Source organism: Nannospalax galili, unplaced genomic scaffold, assembly GCF_000622305.1.
Source record: "Nannospalax galili isolate Female #2095 unplaced genomic scaffold, S.galili_v1.0 scaffold846, whole genome shotgun sequence".
Taxonomy (NCBI): Eukaryota; Metazoa; Chordata; class Mammalia; order Rodentia; family Spalacidae; genus Nannospalax; species Nannospalax galili.
In genome coordinates, this window is record NW_008356458.1 from 3,389,808 (window position 1) to 3,412,096 (window position 22,289).

General features: G+C 41.8%; 1 protein-coding gene across 17 annotated transcripts in view; it reads left to right on the top strand.

Moving 5' to 3' along the window:
* The window catches only part of Itpr1 (inositol 1,4,5-trisphosphate receptor type 1), a 376,735-nt gene that overhangs the window by 242,321 nt on the left and 112,125 nt on the right, over positions 1-22,289 (top strand). For 7 of the 17 annotated variants that reach the window (XM_029556903.1, XM_008854568.1, XM_029556905.1 and 4 more), the window contains 5 exons: positions 2,558-2,590; positions 10,846-10,881; positions 12,232-12,282; positions 18,420-18,552; positions 20,664-20,854. In XM_029556903.1, coding sequence (XP_029412763.1) covers positions 2,558-2,590; positions 10,846-10,881; positions 12,232-12,282; positions 18,420-18,552; positions 20,664-20,854 — 444 coding nt within the window. The remainder of the gene's footprint in view (positions 1-2,557; positions 2,591-10,845; positions 10,882-12,231; positions 12,283-18,419; positions 18,553-20,663; positions 20,855-22,289) is intronic. The other 10 variants (XM_029556904.1, XM_008854569.1, XM_008854575.1 and 7 more) reach the window with 3 other exon arrangements.

Consider the following 22,289-nt stretch of genomic DNA (forward strand, 5'->3'; position numbering starts at 1 on the left):
TCTCCTCCCTTAGCTCATGCCAATTTCAGAGATAGAGACTACCATTTTTAGACTCAAGGGAAAATTCATAGAAAGGTTCAGAAAGTTGTTTGGGATCATACCGTGAAGAATAAGGTTCCATGGACCTAAACCCAGATAGTCTCACTCCAGATACCTAGCTTCAACGATGCATCATGAATGAACAGATGGACAGCACTGGGAGTGCTTTGAAGTTTACCTGTAGTCTTAACATTGAAGTTGTCATAGGCGACATATGCCCAAGATCACTAAATGTAGCAGATTTTAAATATCTAGGCATCATCTCAGTTCTGGTTTGTCACCCGCTTGAAAAAGGTCTCCATTTTATAGTAGGTAAGTTTACAAACTGTGGTTGTCTTAGTGCCATCAGAAACCCATGGTTCTGAGCAGATCCCATACAAGGAATCAGAATAGTGAGTAGTCAGTGTTTGGCCCACTGTCTCCAAGATATGCTCATCTAGGAAGTCAAAGGTAGAAACGGGATGAATCACTATTGTTATGTTACCATGACATTACCACAATGAAATACCTGAGGGAGACTATGTTATAAAGAAAAGAAGGTAGATCAGTAGCCTAGCAGGCACATTCCCAGTATCAATATATTAATAAATGAACAAAATTTATAACTCACAGCTGTGGAGCCTGACAATCCAAGATCAAGCAGCTCTATTCACTGGCTCTCTGGTGAGGGCTTGATGTTGAATAGCATCCTGTGTTGGAGTAAGAAATCACATTCTGAAACAGGAATTCAGTGAAAAACTTCGAGCTCTGCTTGCCCTTATAACAGCCTGATCTCAGAAGACCTAGCTCAGCTCTCAGCTCACACCTGCAATCCCAGAACTTTGAAGAGACTGAAAAAGGAAGATTGTCAAGTTCAAGGCTAGCTTGGGCTATATAGTAAGCTCTAGGCCAGTCTGGACTACAGAATAAGACCTTGTCTCAAAAAACAAAACAAAACAAAACAAAACAAAACAAAAAAAACCAACAAACCAACCCAGAGCCCCACAGGAACTCTTCTGGTTCCATACAAAGATAGTGCCCTGTGACTTAAGGACACCTCCCACCTCAGGCCTCACCACCTACTAACAAGTCACCAGTGAGGTCCAACTTCCAGTACATGAACCCTGGAGGGTACTCAAGCCCTCTCCATATCATAGCAATCACTTAGAAATCAAACAACAGTTATCTTCATTTCCGATAACCCTAGAATGCAACCAGCAATGTATACTCTTCTTTAGTCCTTGTTAAATAAAAACTAAAGAAATGCTTCAGGAATTATCACCAAAATGTCATGGAAACAATTTTGAGATGAATCTTCCAGTGTTTTCCTACCCTGCTTATTCAAAGAGATACAACTTTAGGGATAAAACTCTCTCTATAACTCAGAAAATTTTAGCAGTCCTTGGCTTTGTTTGGAAAAGGAGCACAGTTTATCTTATGTATTGGCCACTCTGTAGTTCACCGTAGGTTTTTTTTTTTTTTTTTTTTTTTTTTTAATTAAGCTGTTCTTGGTTTAAGTTTATTAGGAAAAGAGCCAAAGAGCTGTGGAAAAAATTCAGAGGCCAGGAATTAATGTAAAAGAATATCTCAGAATTTATTTAACATTGCATTTTCTCTTCTGAATAGCATGTGCTGTTTTAGTTCTAGAGAGAGCCCAGCCTCTGGTAATGCTGGACTTTTCATTTTTTTACAAATTGTCAGCCCTCTGTCATCACTGAAGCATCTTGTTTCTAGATGAATAGAGGATTGGTCTTTCTAGATGCTAGAGTTTCTAACAGCCTCCTCACTCTTCAGAACTAAATATTAATGAAGCCTAATACAAATACTTGAGGATCAGCCAGCTAGCTATCCTTGAACCAGCAGATCATTCTCTTATAATTTGTAATTCCCTTTAAGTTGATACTAACACATCCCATGTTACTAATGTCACTGAAGTTGGCACTGAGGATCCTGGGGCAAATGTTGACTCTCAGTCATCCATGCTCCTGGGCTTTAGGACATGTTGGTCTCATTGCTTCCTGAAGTTAATCCTGAATCTGACAGAGCCCAGCTGCATTTTGGGCTCTTGCTTCCCCCCAACCCCAACCCCCTGCAGTAAATCTGTGAAGTGAACCTACAGAAAGAATTTTCTGGTCAAATGAGTTAATCTTACTTTTGTCTTTTACCCTATTCTCTCCTACCTGCTTCTAAAATCAGGGCTTGGGGAACTGGCTCTCAACTCTCCTCAATTCAAGTTCCCCTGTTTATAATCAAGTGCAAGGCTATCTGAATACTTGGCTGATGAACTCATGAGGCTCAGTGCCTGGCATGGGAATAAAGCATGGAACAGACTAGAACTTACTTTGTTCCAGAGCACATGTCATTCCAAGCTGTGGCAGTGTCTGCAGTACCCAAACTCTTTAAAACAGTCACCAGTGAACAGTGCTTTAAGGTGACATAGCCAGGTGTAAGTGTACATTTGCAAATTTCTAACACTTAACTGCTTATATTTCCTTACTAACCTTTCTTTCTTTTTTCTCCCCCCTTTTTTCTTTTCCAGCAAATTTCCATTGATGAATTGGATAATGCTGAGGTCCTAATTTTGTTGGTTATTTTTTGTTTTTAATGTCCCATGGTAGTGTTTCCATTACACCCTTCCAGTTAGCCACGTGCTGTGTCCTCTGGTCTCTGTAGTGTCTAGCATCTGACTTTGTGTAGCGTACTTTCTGGCAGCGAGCGGGATCTGTCCTTTCTGTGTTAGCATTTCCCATGAGTGTGTTTACCATTTGTCCTTGGAGATCCCATCTGCATCCAGATAAAGATTTTCTACACTGCTTTAAGTTTTCAGCCATTCCCTGTCTGGAATCCCAACTGAATCTGTGGTTAACACTGGTGGTTACCTTATCCCTGAAGCTTGGGGTTGATGTTAGCATGAAGGGCCTTTGCTCTGTGTAAAGCATCTGACCCAAAGAGTGAGAAATGCATTGGCATGGTTGGAAAGTGATTTAAAAAAAAATAAAAACAAACAAAAAACCCCCCAACATACCCAATCCACTACTCTCTGTGTCTCTGTGTTGCAAAGCATTCCCTGTAAGGGGGTCACATAAACAGTTTCAAAAGGAAATGTGAATCCCAAAGTGCTAGTTGAGACTTTGCACCCCTGGGATTAGGAATATCCTGTAGCTGCAGCTTCTCTTCTGCAAGAACCACCTGTAGATCCAGCCAATGAAGGTTTCTACATTGATCTATCAAATAAGTTGCAATTACAGTACTTCCAGGAAACGGGTGAGTGGCTATATTATTGAGGGATCTGGAAGCCTCCTACCTATTGTCCATTCTGTCCCTTTTTCAACATTTCTCATCATGTTTTTAGGCTAGGATATGTGGTTGGTAAATGGTAGAAATTAATTGGAGAAATTAATACACAGAGTTGAGGTTTGATTGACTGATGAATGGCACATACTGTGTCAAAGTTTTATTTGACTTTTTACAGTCATTTTTCTGTTTTGCTCTAGAGATCTGCGCTTTCTTTTGGTAGACCAATTAATACCCTATACCATACCTATATTTGGATGAAATATAGCTACCAAATGAGCATGTTATCTATTGTCATGTCACTTGAATTAATATACCATAGTTGGAAAGATCTTAATAAATGGTTCAGATATACCCAGGGGACTTAAAACCAAAAAGCAACACAATTGGCATAGAGTTTTGTCTCATAGGAGTGGTGCTCAGACAGTGGCTAGTTGTAGCCCACACGGTTAGCACATGGCCAACTGGATCTTGTACAGTGCTGGCTCAAGTCTACACAGTGAATTATACAAGCACAGTTGTCCCTGTTTTAATCAGACATGAGCATAGGTCCTTTAATCAGACAAGCCTCTGAGGATGACTAGAAGTGGGAAAAGAAAGACAGCAGCTTAATTAATTGCTTTTACTGTAGTCATTTTTCCTTGTTCATATTTAACTTTCCCATTTCTGAGTTATTTGTATGCTAGAAAAATAGCCTGGGCTGATTTTGTATGTGGCACCATTCAATAATCTTGTTTCTACCTACAGTTATAAATGCCTCCCTGATTTAAATTTCTCCCCTTGAGCTATTGAGGTAGAGTTTCTATTTGCTTAGGTACAGATTAAGTCAGAGAAGGAAAACCCTCCCTCATCAGAGTCTGCAGTGTTATTAATACACTGTTTGCACCATAGTAATCAGTTGATGTGTTTGCTTGCTCAAGATACAACTTGGTTCTCCTGGCTGGGAGTTTATTGCTTACTTATGGAAAGATTCCACAGTTGGAGCAGGTGTGTTTATAATTATACTCTAGGAAATAGAATACTGTCTGTTTATAAAAGAAGAATGTTCTGGCAGGCACTTGGATTCTTTGAAAATTCCCTGAGGAAGCAACTGTGGATCCCCCTGCTTCGTTGCCCTTGGCAACCGTCAGAACCCTGGGACACCAACACCCTGTCCCCAGTCCCTCAGGCTATTGGTTCTGGCCCTCTTCTCAGAGATGACTGATTGGACTTTATCATCGGTGCTGCTCTGGAAACTACCACACCTCCTGTGGTCCTCCCACCCCCTCCACACACACAAACAGAGCCTTCAGTCGGTATGTGCTGGTAGAAGCTGCAGATGTTTAATGAGAACTCCTGCTGGCCAGGGGTCAGGGCAGTGCTTTACGCCTAGCACTGCAGGTCCTAACCCTCTGTGTGGTGGGGGACAGCTCCCAACACAGCATCAGAGCTGTCTGACACCTGGCAATCTCCTCATTGTGGATGAGCCACTCCCCTGTGATGATAAAGGCCAGATGAGCATATCAGGAGAGGTGTGCTCTGAACAACTTAGTGGGAAAAAAAAAGAAAAAAAAAAGAAAAAGCCTTGAAGCCTCTTGCATCCCTGTCAGGACTCTGGACAAGCAGGACGAAATGAGGACAGAGGTATAAACTCCTTGTAAGAAATGTGTGTAGTGTGGGCCCTCACAGCTGCCTCCTAGAATAAAACTTCATTTGACACCAGGAAGGAGGAGGTTGTTTGTGTTTTTGTTTCTTGGCAAGTGAAGAGGCAGTCTACATCCCCACCTCCTGATTTGATCTTGTCCACTGGTGATGGGAGGAACAGATGAGGGGAAAAAGAAACTGCTTACATAGCTGTCCCTTCTGCTCCTTGGTATGTGTACAGCTTGATGGATTGTTACACGTGTGCACACAGGAGTAGGCATCCTCCAAATCGAGACATAGAATGTTTCCATCACCCTAGAAAGCTCTCTCACTGACCCATGCTTAGCTTTAAACAGACACCAGCTGACGCTAAAGGCATTCATTTCTGCCACTGATTTTTGAACACCTACTAGGTTTAAGTCATGGTGCTTAAGTGCTGTGTACAGTGTGCCCCAAATAGACACAGTGTCTGCCATGCTGAGGTATATAGTTTTGCTGGAGAGAGAAAGAATAATACAAATTAATGTAAAAATGACCCTTGTTGGGGCTGGAGTGGTTAAGAGCACAGGGTTGTCTTGCAAAGGACCCAGGTTTGATTCTCAGTGCCAACAAGGGAATCTCCCATTAACTTTAGTGCCAGGGGATCTGACACCCTCTTCTGACCTCTGCGGGCATTAATGACGTGTGCACTTACATGCAGGCAATACACTCATACACATAAAATAACAATAATAAACAGAATATATATTTTAAAAACAACCCTTGTCCATTGAGAGACATGTTTGAAGTACATGAAAATTAGGATAATGTCAGCTGGGGACTTCTACCTAAGCCAGAAGGCCAAGTAGTGTTTTCCAATGTGAAGCAAGAATTAAATGTGTAGCTTCCAGACAGGATTACAGGACCCACTCTTTTAAACTAGACAGTGGAGTGCCGTTGTGAGGAGGTGCTCAGGCCAAAGTGGCTCATGGCAGAGTGGTCCTCCTAGGTTTCCTCTGTGTGTCCTTGGAAAGAAATGGTGTGTTTGCAATGTGTGCATAGTAAGTAGTTCAGTAGATATGCCCATTTGTATGCATGCATTTGAGATATGATCTCCATTGAATTGCTGTTACATGGAGCCTCTGGTGAGGGCTAACAACTTTCCTTCCTGCACTGCACCAGAGAGAGAAAGGGGGAGAGAGAGAGAGAGAGAGAGAGAGAGAGAGAGAGAGAGAGAGAGAGAGAGATTCCTAGTTATGAGGGTAGCTGTAGCCTGCTTTTATTTGTGTCCTTAACTTCTCTCACCTCTAGCTCCCTCTGCATGAAAAAGATGCCACAGACAAGGAACTTTGTAAAATGCTGGGTATGGAGGTGGGGGTGGGGGATGAGAAAACCATTAGAATTGTTCGATTTCACCTTCAGGGGGCGTTCTCATGACGTCCAACCCGAGCAGAGGTGTCCTACTTTTTCCTTCCCTGTGAACTGCTGACTTGGGTGCCTGCCAGCATTCAGGCAGCAGTTACATAAGAGCTTCTTTTTTTCCTGGAATTTAGGCTCACTGCTGATGTGTGACCTTCAGCCATAATTGCCAATAAGTGCAGCGGGACTGTTTACTGTTAGACACTGGCAACCACAGAACAAACTCTACTCTGAGCACACAGAGACCGCGGCAGAGTCTGCCGAGGGCTTTTTTTCTTTTGGTTTGAGGTTTTTTGTTTTTGTTTTTGTTTTTGTTTTTCAATGCTGACATTATTCCAGAATGACTGAAATTGTATAATTTAGTCAAATCACATTGCATTTTTAAATAACAAATCATACTACTGAGTTCTGATGAACTCGCTCTTTAAGATATATAGAAGACTACATTGTTAGAGCCAAGTAATTTTTATTTATTTGTTTCTAAAAGCAAATACAGTTAAAAGGAAAGCGTATTTGTAGATGTGAATATTTAAAATTGTTCGGGTAAATGCTACATAACTTCTATTTTGGGTTCCGTTTTCTTTTAAAGCTTTCTTTTCTCTTAATGAAGGGGTTTCAAAGGCTGATAAAAGATGCAGTCTGGCAAATGTGTTTGCAAGCCCATTCACAGTTGTTTTTGCTTCCTTCCCAGAGGTTATAAGGAAATAAACAACCAAAAGAGCTGATTTAGGAGGCCAGAAAGCATAAATTCCCTTCACTGTGCTGGTATCTACCAGACATGTCTTGGCTGGTGCTCAACTTGTGCCAGGATGGGCCACGTGGAGACATTCTGTTTAAGAGAAGATTGCAGAAGCCTGGGGGGCAGAGAGGAATTCCTGTTAGGGGATAGTATAAAGGATATTTTCAGGCTGTGCTGTGTGCTGGTCCCCTAATAGATACGCATGAAAGGAATGGTTGGAGAGATGGATGGGTGTGGACCGGTGCTGAATTGCAAACACTAGCAATAACAGCCCTAGGAAGTCTATGGGCTTCTTTTATTTAAGAATTGCAAGCTATAGTTTTCTTCATTGATAGCAGAAATGCATCCCTCAGTAAGGTGTTAGGTGCATTTTTCTATTGAGAGCAAGCACCAGAGCATCTTCTATGCAAACATCCCATTGCTTGCTCAGGTATCACAGTTGGGATGCTCTGATCATTGGCCTCACCCAGGAAGGACATTGAGGGCCCAGACTTGAGGTGCTGTTTGCAATCTATTTAAATGTTTGCTAGTCATTCTGAATCTTTTTCTATTAAGTTACAGTTTGCCGAGCATCTCTGAAAATCCTGGGAACACATACGATCCAAGAGTCACTGTGAAGAGCTGATCTGGGACTAGGTTTTCCAGTTCAGAGCCATTGTTTAAACACTTGTTGCTTTGGGAGACTTTGTTTTAATTAGAGGTGTCAGCAGCATGGTCACTGGCCCTGGCACTAGGAGGGAGAAAAAAGATCTGGAACATTCAGACCTGTCCATACTCTTGAAGTGTTCTTTGTTAAGGTGTTCACTGAATCCTCGCCTTGTGTGTAAAATAATAACTGACAAGAAAGTCAGCCATTTATCAAACACTTCTCTTTACTTTGAGCATTATATCTTAAATTTATGTAACTTTGAAGGCCTCATTAGTATCCTTATCAAAATTGCTGATTAACTGCCATAAAATCACTTTTTCCCCAGTGAGCTGTGACTGTGGTCCTCAGAGGAGGAAGTGCTGGTGTAGTCTGTTGCAGGCTGTTGCTCATTTACCCAGTTATGTTCCCGGTTTGGTCACATCTTTGCCATGCCTAGAAGCATCTTACATCCTGGAAGGTTGCATTATTTAAGGAATTTGGCTGTTAGGTTTTATGAATTGAAGTTTACTGAAAACACATCAAGCATTATTTGATACTTTAGCTAGAGGGACTCCCAAGGATGCATCAGGCTCCATGAACAGGTAAGTAGGTGGAAGCCCAAGAGGTTCGTTAGTGACCATGGGGACCCTGGTCATATAACACCTGTCAGTACTCTTGGCCTTTCCATTGTGGTCCACAAAGAGAACACATTAAAACTTGTCCTTCTGGCTAGAAAGTGATTCATCAAGCTTCGAAGTATCCTCTGCTGCCGAACTAATCTTAAGAGAAGCACAGGACTCATTTAGTGAGAAAATACAGTGCCAGTACAGTCAGAAATCCCTGTTCTCACAGGAAGAAATAAATATTGTTTGACCCATGGCTCTGTAAAAGAATTCCAAATGCTTCTCTGGACAAAGAGAACTGAGACAAGCGGAGACTGAAGCAAAAAGAAGCACCAGCTCCATCCCATCTTCATTTCCTTTGGTTTTGGTTGGCAAAGGAATTAGAGGGTAGCTGCTCTGGTTCCTGCAGGAAATCCCTGCCTATAATCTCTTTGTTCTAATCATATAGGATGAACCTAAAGGATGTGCTCATGGGAGTGTGGCCAACCCAAATAGTAAAAGACGATACACTTTTCCATCTATATCTCTGGCTGCTCTTGACACGTATGTGCAGTTGCTTTCAGTCCACTTTTTCTTACATGCCTTTTTGCACTGGGGGCAGAAGCCAGAAATGTTTACATAATTTTGGGGTTTGGGCATAAAGCATGCAAAATATGAGTAGAGCTGAAAATGCATTCTTGGATTGTATTATCTTTATCATTTTGAAGATCCAAACCCTTGAGCTCTGCTTTAATTCTCCTTGCTAGGCTTAGGGCCCTTCTACCGCTGCCTCTCCCCACCCTCGGCAGCAGGCTGGGTACTTTGCAGGGGCTTCTTCTGCCAGGGGTGGTAGCATTAGACACATGCCTTGCTGTTGTTGGTGAAAGTTTGAGCCCATCTCTTGCATTTTACCTGTTGAGAAATAGAAAAGGTTATGTGATAACAGCCTTCTGTGAAGAGGATTTTTTTTCCCCCAATGTAGTGATTAGATTACCAAAGTGGTTTCCTTGAACTGGGTTGAGACTCCCCACCTCCCACTCCTGCCCTGCTCCTCAGGGCTCATAGCTTCAGTCCTCCAAGACTGCTTTGCCACTGCATAGACACACCTTCTGGCCTGAGGGAGGTGCTGTGCATTGCTAGAGCAGTGCCAGAGGACACGGTCACGTGAGCCTTGGCTTCGAGACTGTACCTTGTACCACTCAGCTCAGCCATGATGCTGGCACGTGACTTGGGTCCAGGGCAGCTCACGCAGGATCTGACAGTTACATCAGACATCAGTTCCCTGTTTCACGCACATGTCCTTTAGACAGATTCGTGGCAATATCTCCACATGGAGCAGTGGACTTTTTTCTAGCCACACCTTCTGAGCCACCACACCCCACCCTGCAAAGTTCACTTGTATATCCTTTAGCTGCTGTTTCTTGTCTATCCTGTATGGGGTAGGAATTTTGAAATGGCATGGGGGTTGTTTGCAGGGTATGGTAGGAATGAGCTCAGGAAACTTGTCTGTGAAGTCCCTTAGGGAAATATCAGGTTGAAACAATTATGCTCTGAATGCAGAAACCTCACCTTCTTAACCCAGAGACTCTAGAAAGGGAGACTCCACCCCCCCCCCCCCCCACTACCAAGCCTCAGCCAGAGCCATCCACTGCAGAAGTAGCAGACAGAGAAAGCATGAACCCACAGGAGACTTCTGTCCCAAGGGAGTGGCAGTGAGGAGGCTTTCCAGGCTCAGGCGCTGCTGCCGTCTGCCCCTTGTCCCATTGCTGTGCTTACCTGAGCTTCTGTTGGTACCCACAGCACTCTTCCCTTGCCAGTGTCCAGCACGACACCCATGAACAGACACTCTCCCTTCTTGATTAGTGATTTTTTTCCGTTACTTTTTTGTTGTTGTAACAAAATACCTGACAAAAGAAACTTAAGGCAGGAAGGGTTTATTTGGGCTTACAGTTTACAGGTGCGATCCATCATGGCCAGGAAGGCATGGTGGTGAGAACGATTCTCGTCATGAAACTGGCAGGTGTGTGAGGCAGCTGGTCACACTGTACCCAGAGGAAGTAGTAAGAGATGAATGCTGATGCTTAGCCAGCTTCCTCCTTTCCTCTTTTTTTATTCAGTCTAGAACCCGGACCTGTGAGATGGTACCATTCATGAGAAGTATAGGCCTTCCTGCCTCATTTAAACTTCTCTGGAAATGCCCTCACAGACTTACCCAGAAGTGTGTCTCCTGGGTGATTTCAATTCTAGTCGTGTTGACAATGAAAATTACAATTATCATGGTAATAGAGTTTTTTTTTATTGTTAATCTGTGTCCCTTATCTCAGGTCAGTCATCTCTTCCAGCACAACCACATTCAGTTTAATTTAAAGTATCAAGTGTCTGGTCCCCTTGTACCCAGACCCATGCAGCAGGTGATACAACAAGAGCACCTGCCTGTGATCTTTCCCTCCATGTTTTGTCCTTCATTGTTGGTCTGCAGACTTCTCTGTGGCCTATCAAATGCAAATGTTATTACTAACATGCTTCGTTTTACTCCCAACTAGCTGCCACAGGCACCGGAAGCTGAGAACTCCACAGAGGTGTGTTGCCCACCTGTATTTGCACTGCCAGCAAATATGGGTGCTTCTAAATTGTCCCTGTCCAATGTGTGAATTCTTGTGACAAGATGTCTTTCCTAGTGATAGGCATGGGAGGGGAGGCTGTAACAGGTCGAGAACTGATAATTGCTTTTTTAGCTGTGGCTTTGGTATAGAAACAAAGTCCTCCTGGGGTGGAGCTAGACTAACCATCCTCCAGGCAAGAGGATGCACCTCATGGAAATTCTTCATTCACAACTCTCTCAGTCTAGACACGTTCCACTGAGAAATTCTGGGATGTTGAGACCTTTCTGTTAGTGTACAGAATTGAGTTTAGATCCTGTGCGAAGATGATGGACTTTTTGTCTGTGTGTTTTGTTTTATTTTAAACAGGGTTCCCCTGTAGCCCCAGCTAGAACTGGGGCCTGGAACTCATTATGTAGACCAGGCTGGCCTCAGTCTCATGGAGATCCACCTGCCTCTGCCTCCTACATGCTGGGATTAAAGGTGTTCACCACCGTGCCTGGCTCTGATGATGCACTTTTGAAAATCTGGATATTAATATATTGTTTTAGTGCAGACTACTAAGAAAGTTTCACCAGTCAGACTTTCTGGCCACCAACTACACTTGCTAAATGAAGGACTAGCATTGATTCAAATATGTAAGATCAAAAAGAAGCTTTTAGGGGAGGCTCATTTCCTGGTGTCAAAACTGACTTTCAGAGAGTGTTGTTAAACCACTGGAGTTCAAGCTAGAATGAAAGGTACTTCTTTCTAAAGAAGTCTGTAGGAAATGATAAAAACAAATAAAAGACCACCTAAACGGCAGTGTGGATGTTCTCTAATGATCAGTCTGTCATATTCTAATCAGCTCTTCAGTAACAGTGTTGATTAGAATATTTGTCTACTGGTGGATTAGGGAGAGCTGTAGTCCTGTGTATGTGTCTGCTCCGTGTTGTATGTATTGATATCCTTGCGCATGTGCTGTTTAATATTGCATGTGTGAATCATAAGGACTTGCCAAGTTGAGTCGTGCTTTACAGCCCCCTTTGGGTTAATGTAACAGCATATCATATACAATTATCATTCATAATATTTGAGGAAGAAGAAAAAAACAATGTTGGCCAAAAAGCTCATTTGAAGCCATGCAGTGGGGTTGAGGGGTTGGGTCAACTGTTAAGCAGAATCTAAAGTAATTGAACATTCATACCTGGGGAAAAAACACAAAAAAGCCAGTTCTTTTGTGTCACCTTGACTGTATAGAAGCTCATGATGTATTTTGTTTGTGACTGATGCTGAAGATGGTAGTGTCTCCTTAGTGCTATACTTAAAATGGAATTTCTGCATGCTTAGCAGGAGCTTGAACCAAGTCCACCCCTGAGGCAACTGGAAGACCATAAAAGGGTATGTAGTCTTGAGTTTTGTGCATTGGGAGTTAATGACCATAACTCTTCCCTCAGCCACACAACTGTGATTCAATGACAGCTTTTGTTGGTGTTGATATTGTCCAACCATGAATTGGCACAGGATCAATCACCACTTTTTATAGAAATGAAGCTAATGGTAGTTCTGCCTGCCACCTACCTGAACAGACTTCTGTACACAACCAAGTTCCAAATAATAACCAAGTAAGCGTTGTATACCCTCCTACCCTATGATGGTTTCCTACATAGGTAAAATCTGAAAAAAAAAAAAAAAAACAAAAAAAAAAACAACCTTTTTTTTTCTTCTACAGTAACTAATGGTTTAACTTATAATAAGCATGAAAGCAAAATCAAAACAGAGTGTAATTATACCATCCAGCTATAACTTTTTCAAATAGCTTTCAACCACATTTTTTGCACATGGGGGCAGAGTGTATGTCCCAGCACACACATGAACATTCTCTTGTCACTGGATTGTTTTAAGTATACATAGCTTTCACATCCTGCCTTTGTCATTTAATATTACATCTCAGCTTTTAAAAACATAAGTCTTTGAAAGGTACCTGTTGCTTAAAGCTCTCTAGGTTAGCAAAGAGTTTGTAAATTTTCTCCTTTGACACATAAATGAACAGTGTGCATCTTTGACTAGATTGCTAAAAGGGGAAATCCTCCTAGAACAAAGGATGGATCTTTCTTACAGTACTGATTATGCATTGCCAAAGGATTTTTCTAAAAGGTCATATATATGCATAAGCATGTTGCAGCATTGATTTTCACATGACCCCTTTCTAGAAGATAATCAGGTGTCTTGGTTTTCTGAGACAAACATTATTGTGCTAAGAATTGCACATATGTCCATGGATCAGTCTTTAATAATGTGCATGTTGACCCAATGGCATGGCCTTCATCCTCATTGCACAAATTAGGAAATTGAGACTTGGAAAGGTTTAACACATTGTACAAGGTCACAAGGTTAGAAAATAAACATTTTTTGTGAAGACTGCCATGGAACTATGGTCATCTGTGTGGTAGAGAGTTTATCCTGAGCTAACTGGAGAGCCTGGGGAACCTATGTACTGCTCATGTACCCTAGCCTCTCTCCTGTCTATTACTGCTCAATTTTTTTTCCTGTTATTTTGCCCTGATAGAGAAATAAACTTCATGATTTTTTTCAGCCATGACTAAGAAAGAGTTCCCAGGAAGTTTGCATTTGTCTCTATCTGGAGCATGCTGCTATACAGTTCTGTCCCTCTAGCATCCTGAATTTCCTGCAGCTCACTGACAAGGAATACCCTTTGTTCATTCATTTCCTATTTTTGTCAGGCAGTCAAGAATCGTCCCAACTCTTAGAAGTAGCCATTAAAGTCACCCAGTCATCCTTCTTGGCCTAAGCTACTCAGAGGGCTTGGTATGAAAGAAAGAAAGAAAGAAAGAAAGAAAGAAAGAAAGAAAGAAAGAAAGAAAGAAAGAAAGAAAGAAAGAAAGAAAGAAAGAAAGAAAGAAAGAAAGAAAGAAAGAAAGAAAGAAAGAAAGAAAGAAAGAAAGAAAGAAAGAGAAGGAAAGAAAGAAGAGGGAAGGAAGGAAGGAAGGAAGGGGGAGGGAAGGAAGGAAGGAAGGAAGGAAAAGGAAGGAAGGAAGGAAGGAAGGAAGGAAGAGGGCTGAGGAAGAAGGCAGAAAAAGAGAGAAAAGGAAGGAAGGAAGGAAGGAAGGAAGGAAGGAAGGAAGGAAGGAAGGAAGGAAGGAAGGAAGGAAGGAAAGAAGAGGGAGGGAAGGAAGGAGGGAAGGAAGGAAGGAAGGAAGGAAGGAAGGAAAGAAGAGGGAGGGAAGGAAGGAAGGAAGGACGAACTTTGGTGTTAGGCACTTCTTTTGCTAGGTATGATGTATGTGATTTGAGTGTTATTTCACCTCTTTGTGCCTCAGGTACTTCCATTGTATAATGGAAATGATGGTAGTCATCCCTTAGGACAGTTACAGTGAGCCATGTACATAGAGTCCTAAGCATGCACAGTGGTTGACATATGTTTAAGAAATACTTTTACATTGTAGTTACCTTGAACTTTGAAATGCTTAATTGATTTTGTAGACCTGTAGGAGTAGGAAATGGAAGGTCGTTTTAAACTGGGATGCTTTCTTAAGTGCCAAGATGTAGGAGAGAGTCAACTGTCTAAGTGGGTTGTCTTGCCTGAAGCACATGTTATTTAAGTGGCCAGAACCTGGGAACCAAAAGGCTATCTCCGGCTCCTTTGTGTGTGATAGTAGTAAGTCTCTGGTGCCTTGGGAACAGGTAGTTGTAGTCCTGCATAGTTCATTAGCCACTAGTCTGACAGAAAGGAAACTCTTAGCAGATCAGCAAGATGGGTGCTCACAGCTCTATACCACTAATGTGCCAGTTGTCACTATGTTAACATGACAATTATTACCAATGAAACTTACTTTGACTTTTCATTTTTCTCAGTCTTATGTAATAATATGTGTGGAATTTCTTACCTGAAGACAAATATTTGGTATTTTTTGCATACTCTAGGTATAAACTGCTAGGGGATGGGGAGAAAAAGTCGCTTTTCTCCTCTTCTCTGCAGTCAGATACCCTATAGCCTGGTACATGGTGAACAGCTTAGCACTGTTGAGTAATTTATATCAAGATGATTAGAAAGGCTTTTATCTGGAGTTTAGGTTTTCTTAAACCAATGGCTCAGAAAAAACACAGGAGATTTGCATAACTTTTAATAATGCTTATTCATGTTCTCTTCTGAAGACGAAGGAGAAAAACAACAACCTTCATTTGTCAGTTAAATAAGCCAAAACAAATTCCACTTATTCTGGTTTTTTTTCCCTGTACGTTTAAATTTGTGTGCATGCGTGCGTGCATGCGTGCGTGCGTGTGTGCAGAAAGTGAGATGAATATATTCCACAAACCTTATAATAAGAGAGAGGGAAAGTTTGTGGGTGGAATGTGCTCCCCCCCCCAAATAATGAGCACATTCATGATATTCTCTTATGGTCAAAAATGTACCATTTGATGCATCCGTTGCTATGGTAGCTGCTAGAGTTTTTCTATCAGAGAGGCAGAATGCTAATGTGCAATCCCTCTGTATCTTCACTTGGGCATCTGGGCTACATAAACATGGACTTCCTGTCTAGAGCCCACGTGTGCTTCTTCTTCACCTCCTGCCTACTTGATCGTAAATGGACCCTGGTCTTGCTGTTTCCCCTCAAAACCACGAGGGAAACAAACAACCAGTGGGAGGTGAGAACCTAGGTCCCCTGATCTGAAGTAGAACTGTTGTATAAAGGCTCAGGCATGCATGTTTGTTGAGCGGCACCCAGCATACCTCCTTTGACTTGACCTAGCTTCAAGGTCTTCCAGACTCTTGTCTTGCTGGCTAAGTAGGTGATCTGACTGCATGGGAAAAGCCCAGGTGGCAGAGCCTAGTTCTTTTCACAGCTGTCTGCCTCTCAGACAACTTTCTCTTAGTGCCCAAAGGGATCCACTTAGTGGCTTCTGAGCCAGTCTTCCCTTAAACTCTGTATTCTTACTCAAACTTAGTCAAATATATGCATCAAGCTATTTTTAAAAGGAGATGATGTTTAATCTCTGATACTCAACAGAGGTAACCTCTCATTCTGCCATCTCTTTCTTAGTAATCTTTCTTGAATGTTCTTTTTCAATGTGTGTTCCTCTGGTGAAGTCAGCCTTTTAAATCCTGTTTCCCAGTGTCTGCTTGGAAAATGCTGGCGTACTTGTTTTGGGACAGAACACCAGTCAAGCTATGTCTTAATACTGAAATGGGGTTTTCTGAGCCCTGAAACAATCTTGTATTGAAACTTTTTTTTCTCACTGGCAAGTAGTTTATTTTATTTTATTATATTTATTTATTTATTTATTTTTACACCCACTTCCCAGATAGCACCCTCCCATAGCCTCCCTCCCCCGACTAGAGCCCTTATACTTTGATATCCCTGCTACTGTCTGCTGTGTTGTCGGCACCCACTGCCATTCCCCACTACTTGCCCTTCTGGTGAATCTAGTCACCCTATCTAGAGGTCTTTGTTTTAGGACGGTCAGCTGTTCCTCATCTAGCAGTAATCAGTTGTCAATATTCCTTTGGATAAGATTGGGGTCTGCTGTTCATTTTCCCAGTTCTCTGCTGGGTTACTATCTGGGAATCCCTTTGGCCACCCTGGCCAACAACACAAAAGAAGGTATCGCCTGTCTGGCATCGTTGCTTGTTATGTATCCTTTAGCTATGCATATGGACTCTTATGAAATTATATTGGCCCCTTTAATCTTTGGTTATACTTTCATTTTGGGTGTTTAAGGCCATACAGTTGGCCAAACATTCCAAGTGACTCCCTCATAGAAAAAGGTCCTGACATTTTAGATTTTCAGTTAGACCAGGTAGGAAAATAGTTTCATGAGCTGATGGTAGAGAAGACTCTCCATTTGTTGATGGAATGGAGAGGGAAAAATTGGGACTTTTCTCCCATTTCCCACACATTCATTTAAAAATCAGTGCCCACTTTCCATCACCTTCCTCTCTTACTGGTTCACTCATTCCATTTAGCCCCTGTGGACTCTGGTTAGCAGCATGAATTAACAAAGGAGATAAACCAGGCACTGTAACCCTGATGCTTGATAGGTTTTGACAGTTGACAGGATCCATGGCTTTCTGTTTGCTTTCCTTTCTTCCCTGTCCCCTGCCTCCCTCAGGAGTCCCTCCCCACTCTGTCTACTCCCTACCAACTTGTTTTGCAAACACTTCACTTGAAGCCTCCAGACCTATTCTCAGCACTTATTAACAAATCACTTTAAATTCTACTGACTCATGTTTTCAGTTCCAGGTCTCTTCAGAACTCTTGAGTCTCTATTTTAAATCTATTTCGATCACAACACCTCCCTCTGCCAGACTTCTCACTTACCTCTCTTGATGGTGCACAGTGGGAACTCCATGCCTTATTACTTTGCCCCTGGGAAACAGTCCAGGGGAAATGCATAAAGCCTTTGACTTGTAGAAACTTACAGATTAGTAGGTGGTCTGGGAGTCCCTTAGGAATGTGATAGAAAAGGTGTTAAGGCTGAGAATAAGCTCTGCTTCTGTGTACTGGCTTGCCTGTGCACCTGAGCAGTAGAAACAAATCTGATTGTTTTCGTTAGACTTGTAAGAAAAAGTTATTATGTCCCCTGTCCAGGATTCCTTTGATCTTGAAGTCCATACTAAGGACCCAGAAGACTTTGGGAGGCTTCTGTTTGTAACGCAGCTTCAACCATCAATTCATGACCATCTTAATTTAACTCTTTCATCTCTTCTTCCCTGTTGCCCTTTCTCCCATATTATTGAAGCAAATCTTAGCTGCAAGTTTGTTTGATCCATGGTACTTATGTTGGATCAGCATATTTGAAATCTCCCACTGATTTATTTTCTGTAGCATTATTTTGCCTTCACCATTTGGCCCATTCGTTACCTTTGTTTCCCACTACACACTCTACTGCTCAAGCTCTCTTACTCTACCATCTTTTTTTCGGGGCCTGCATAATGATGCACTTCTTTAATCTCAGCTCTTGGGAAGTAGAGGCAGAAGGATCAGGAATTCAGGATGATCCTCAGCTGCATAATGAGTTCAAGGTCAGCCCCACACTACAGGAGACACTGTCTCAAAAGAGAACTTTTTTTTCACCTTCCATGGGTCCCTGGGAATGAATTCTGTGCCTGGAGTAACATTTTTGTATTGCTATGTGGAAGCTGACCTGTAAAATTTGCAGTTTGTCCAAATTTTATCAGCTTAACCCAAAGGGCTTTTTGTTTGTTTTTGTTACTGTTAGTTTCCCTTCAGAATTACTGTTCTGTCTTTATCACTGTGTGAGAGGGTATTTCAGAAACTTAATATTCTAGATGCCACCACTTTTTCAAAAATTAAAACATATTCTGGTTCCCTGAGAAAATATTTGAAGTTGACTTCAAAGTTTTAAAATGCTTTTATTAATCTTTTCTTTTTCAATGAGTGGGCCAGTTATTCCTGAGTGCCCCTGTGGGTTTTTTTTTTTTTTCAATTTAAATATTAGCCTCTCAAATATGCCTTAAATTTAGAACCTGATTTCATTATCCTGTTTGAATTAAGGGTGAGGCGCTCAGGCAAATTTTGGTCAACCGTTACTATGGAAACATCAGACCTTCGGGAAGAAGAGAGAGCCTTACCAGCTTTGGCAATGGCCCACTGTCACCAGGAGGACCCAGCAAGCCTGCGGGAGGAGGTAGGCTGTGTGCTATGCTGATGAGCGTCATGTGTGAACCAAATGTCATATAGTAATTGCATGCTTTTGTTTGATGAGTTGAAACTTAGAGGAATTTGTATCGAAGGTGTTTTTTAACATGTTTTATCTTGGACCAACCATCAATTTGATACACGAACATTTCCCTAAAAAAGTAGCATTTCCTTGCAGGTATGTTTTGAGTCGGTCTTTTGCCCTCTTCCCACGCAGTGAGCCTCTGAATGAGAAGTGAAGGATTTCAGTGTACACTCCTGTGTTCACTGAGACTGTATCTCCCCACAGATGATGGGGATAACCACAGCCAGTAGTTAGTTGAAGGCTGTCACGTACTGAGTCCATGCTGATGTCAAGGGCTTTCCCACGCATTCTTCATTTGTCACTCCATTTTGTCTTCCAAGTCTTTCACTACATGGCAGTTACCATTTTCACCCCCACTTAACAGGAAAGCAAGCTTATTTCAAACCAAGTATATCTAATTCTGATACCTACACTGTGTGCATCCCCAGGTTCTCATGGGAGTTGATTAAAAGTACCTAAAAACAAATATTTAAACAAATTATTTTAGGCACAATGACAGGTAAAAGTTATAAAAACTTTGAACTTCATGGAAGATCTTACCTAGTTTTTTCAGGGTATCTGGTAGCCAGGTGCTCAAAGCACAAATGTGAGTTGCTTGATACCTAGTTTTGTGATAGTTATTGTAAGGCAACTTCAGGTCCTTAGAGGGTTCCATACAAGGCATTAAAAATCCTAGTGCTTAATACATTCATCGTAGCAGTTTTTAGAGCAGGAGCTTGGCTTTCCCATTGGAGAAGAATGTGAAGCATGTCTGTCTAGATTATGTAGCTATGTGAGTTTCGGTGCCAAGCAGTTTTGGGGGCATCCCAGAGAGGAAATTCAGCTTTTCAAACCCCCAAATCCCCTGTGATTCTCACCCAAACATTTCTCATGCAACAACTCAGAACTGCTTCTCTTTATTTTCTTAGGTAGGTCTTTTGACAGATACGTGAGGGCATTGGGAGACATCAGGAAGGGGAGGCATAGGGGTAGGCTGGTTGAAGCAGCTGTAACAGGCCTGCAGCACAGCTTTTTGCACGAAGCAGATGTTAGGGCCACAGCCAAAGACAAGCAGTGTAAAGGAAGTGGCGTTTGAATTGAGCTCTGTAGGCAAGGAGTGATGATGGCTTTTTGCTTTCTGAAATTAATCAGCCCATTTCTCTGTGTTTTGTTTCACCTATTGCTAAACATAATACAAAGCACATTCTTAAAAATGGACTTTCTAAAAATGGCGAGGAACCATTCCACTGAATGGTCCCCTCCTCTTTATCGTATGAAGCCCTGTGGATAGGCAGACTCCATTTGTGTTATTCACTCCCTCCTTCCAAGCTCTTGTCTCCATGCCAAGCACTGAGTAAATACTTGCTGGATGAATGAATGAACGAATCAACAGGTGAATTACATGAAAGGGTGAGTTTGTTAGAAAGGCTATTATTGATTGTTTTTGGTGAAACACCCTTTTTTAAATTTATTATTTTTTAATTATGTGCATATGTGTGTGTTTGTGCATGTGTGTGCTACCCTAGAGTTTCAGGCTGTTGTGAGCCGAGCTGCCTGACCTGGGTGCTGGGAATCAAACTCAGAGGACTCAGGTCTTCTGGGATTGCAGCATGGTTTCTTAACCCCTGAGCCATCTCTCTAGCCCCAGGTGATGCTTCCTTAAGAGTGCGCCAAGAAATGTTTTGGTTTGGTTTGTCTCTTAAACCAATTCTTAGTAATTATAGCCCAAGTCATTATATTTTAATTTAAGAGAGTCTTGACTGAATGGCTCTAGGTCTCAATAAAAATACGTAATTTTTCCTTCATCTTGTCTGTCTGAGTTCAGTGCCACCTCTACTACGGACAAGCTAGTTGTCCTTAAACAGGCCACCTTTACCTCTGTGCTAATGACCAGCACTTTGCTGTGGACTTTCTGAGAGGGTTAAAGGAGAGAATGCAAATAAAGTATGTAGAGCATTAAAGGTTGGTGCATAATGAGCAGCAAAAATACTGATTGTTCCCAAGAAGCTAATAAGAGCAATGTTCTGTCTTCCCAGGGGGCAGTTCTGGGTCCAGCTCCATGAGCAGGGGGGAGATGAGCCTGGCCGAGGTTCAATGTCACCTTGACAAAGAGGGAGCCTCCAATCTGGTCATCGACCTCATAATGAACGCGTCCAGTGACCGAGTGTTCCATGAAAGCATTCTCCTGGCCATCGCTCTTCTAGAAGGAGGCAACACCACCATCCAGGTAGGAAGGTGCTGTGACAGCTGGAGTAACGTCTTTGTTCTGGGGGCCAGGTCCCCAGAAGGTGCTGGGACTTGTTATGCAGGACTGCTCCTCGTGTCATTCACTAGGATGTGTTCGTTAATGATGTGGTCATTCAGTCATTTTGGATACAGTTCCAAAACATGAGGGATGTTTGAAAACTAAGGCTATGCAAGGAAATTGACCCAGGTCTGGGGTGTAGTCGGTAGTCCATGATGTGTATCAAATGAATGGTTAAGGTCTGTTTTTCTTCACAAATATAGAGGTTCTTGTTACCAGATGACCAGAACAGAATTGGGACTTTGAGCAATCTAGAAGGTTTAAAATTTTATCTGTAGACTCTGTAGCTACTGTTCACTAGAAACTTCTCTGCCTTCAAACTGAAAGTTCAGTAACAGCAAATAAATTTGAATTAATTGGTGCTAATCAGGAAAAGAAAGATTAGGTTATTCAAAAGTTGACTAAATTTCTTTTTTGGTTAGCTGAGTGTGATACTTACAATTTAGAATAACACGAAAAATCGGAATTTTGGTAAATGCCCTTAAAGAGACCATTTTAAAAAGATTTATTTATGTATTTATTTATATGTATGTTCCTGAATGAGTTTGTGTATATCCTGTGCAAGCAAGTGCCTGTGGAGGCCAGAAGAGGGTGTCAGAGCCCCTAGAACTCAAGTGGATGTGGATGTGAGTGCTGGGAAATAAATCAGTGTCCTCTGCAAGAGTGTGAGTGCTCTTAACCACTGAGCCATCCCTCCAGCCTTCAAAATACCATTTTAAGGAATTTGTTTGTTTGTTTGTTTTTAAAGATAGGGTCTCCCTATAGCTCCAGCTGGCCTGGAAGTTGCTTTGTAGGCCTCAGGCTAGCCTCAATCTCGTAGAGATCTGCCTCCATTTTAAGAAATTTTGATAATATATAAATAATAAAACTTTTAAGAAGAAATGGATGTTTTCCTTTTCTTAGGTAAGATCTGTGTTGTCTACACTGACCTGAACTCCTAGCTTCAGACAATTTTCTTGCCTCAGCTTCCCAAGTAGCTGAACTACAGATTTATTCTACTACGCTGGGCTGAAATGACCTTTAAAATGGTTCCTTTCATTTTAAAAATTATTTGTTTGCTTATTTAATTATTTATTTTTGAGACAGACTCTCTCTGTGTAGTCTTGGCTGACCTGGAATTCATTATGTAGACCAAACGGTCTCAAACTTGTGATTCTCTTGCCTTTGCCTTCTGATTCCTGGGACCTTTCACTCTTTATAGTCGCCTTCTGCATGCATTCTTCTTTCTTGTGAGCTTGTCGAATTAGCATTTCTTTGGATGTATGCACCTATGAACATATACATACATGCATTCTGATCAAAGCTTTGCTCAGGTATAATTCGTGTAATAGAAAGTTTTCCCATATATATATATATA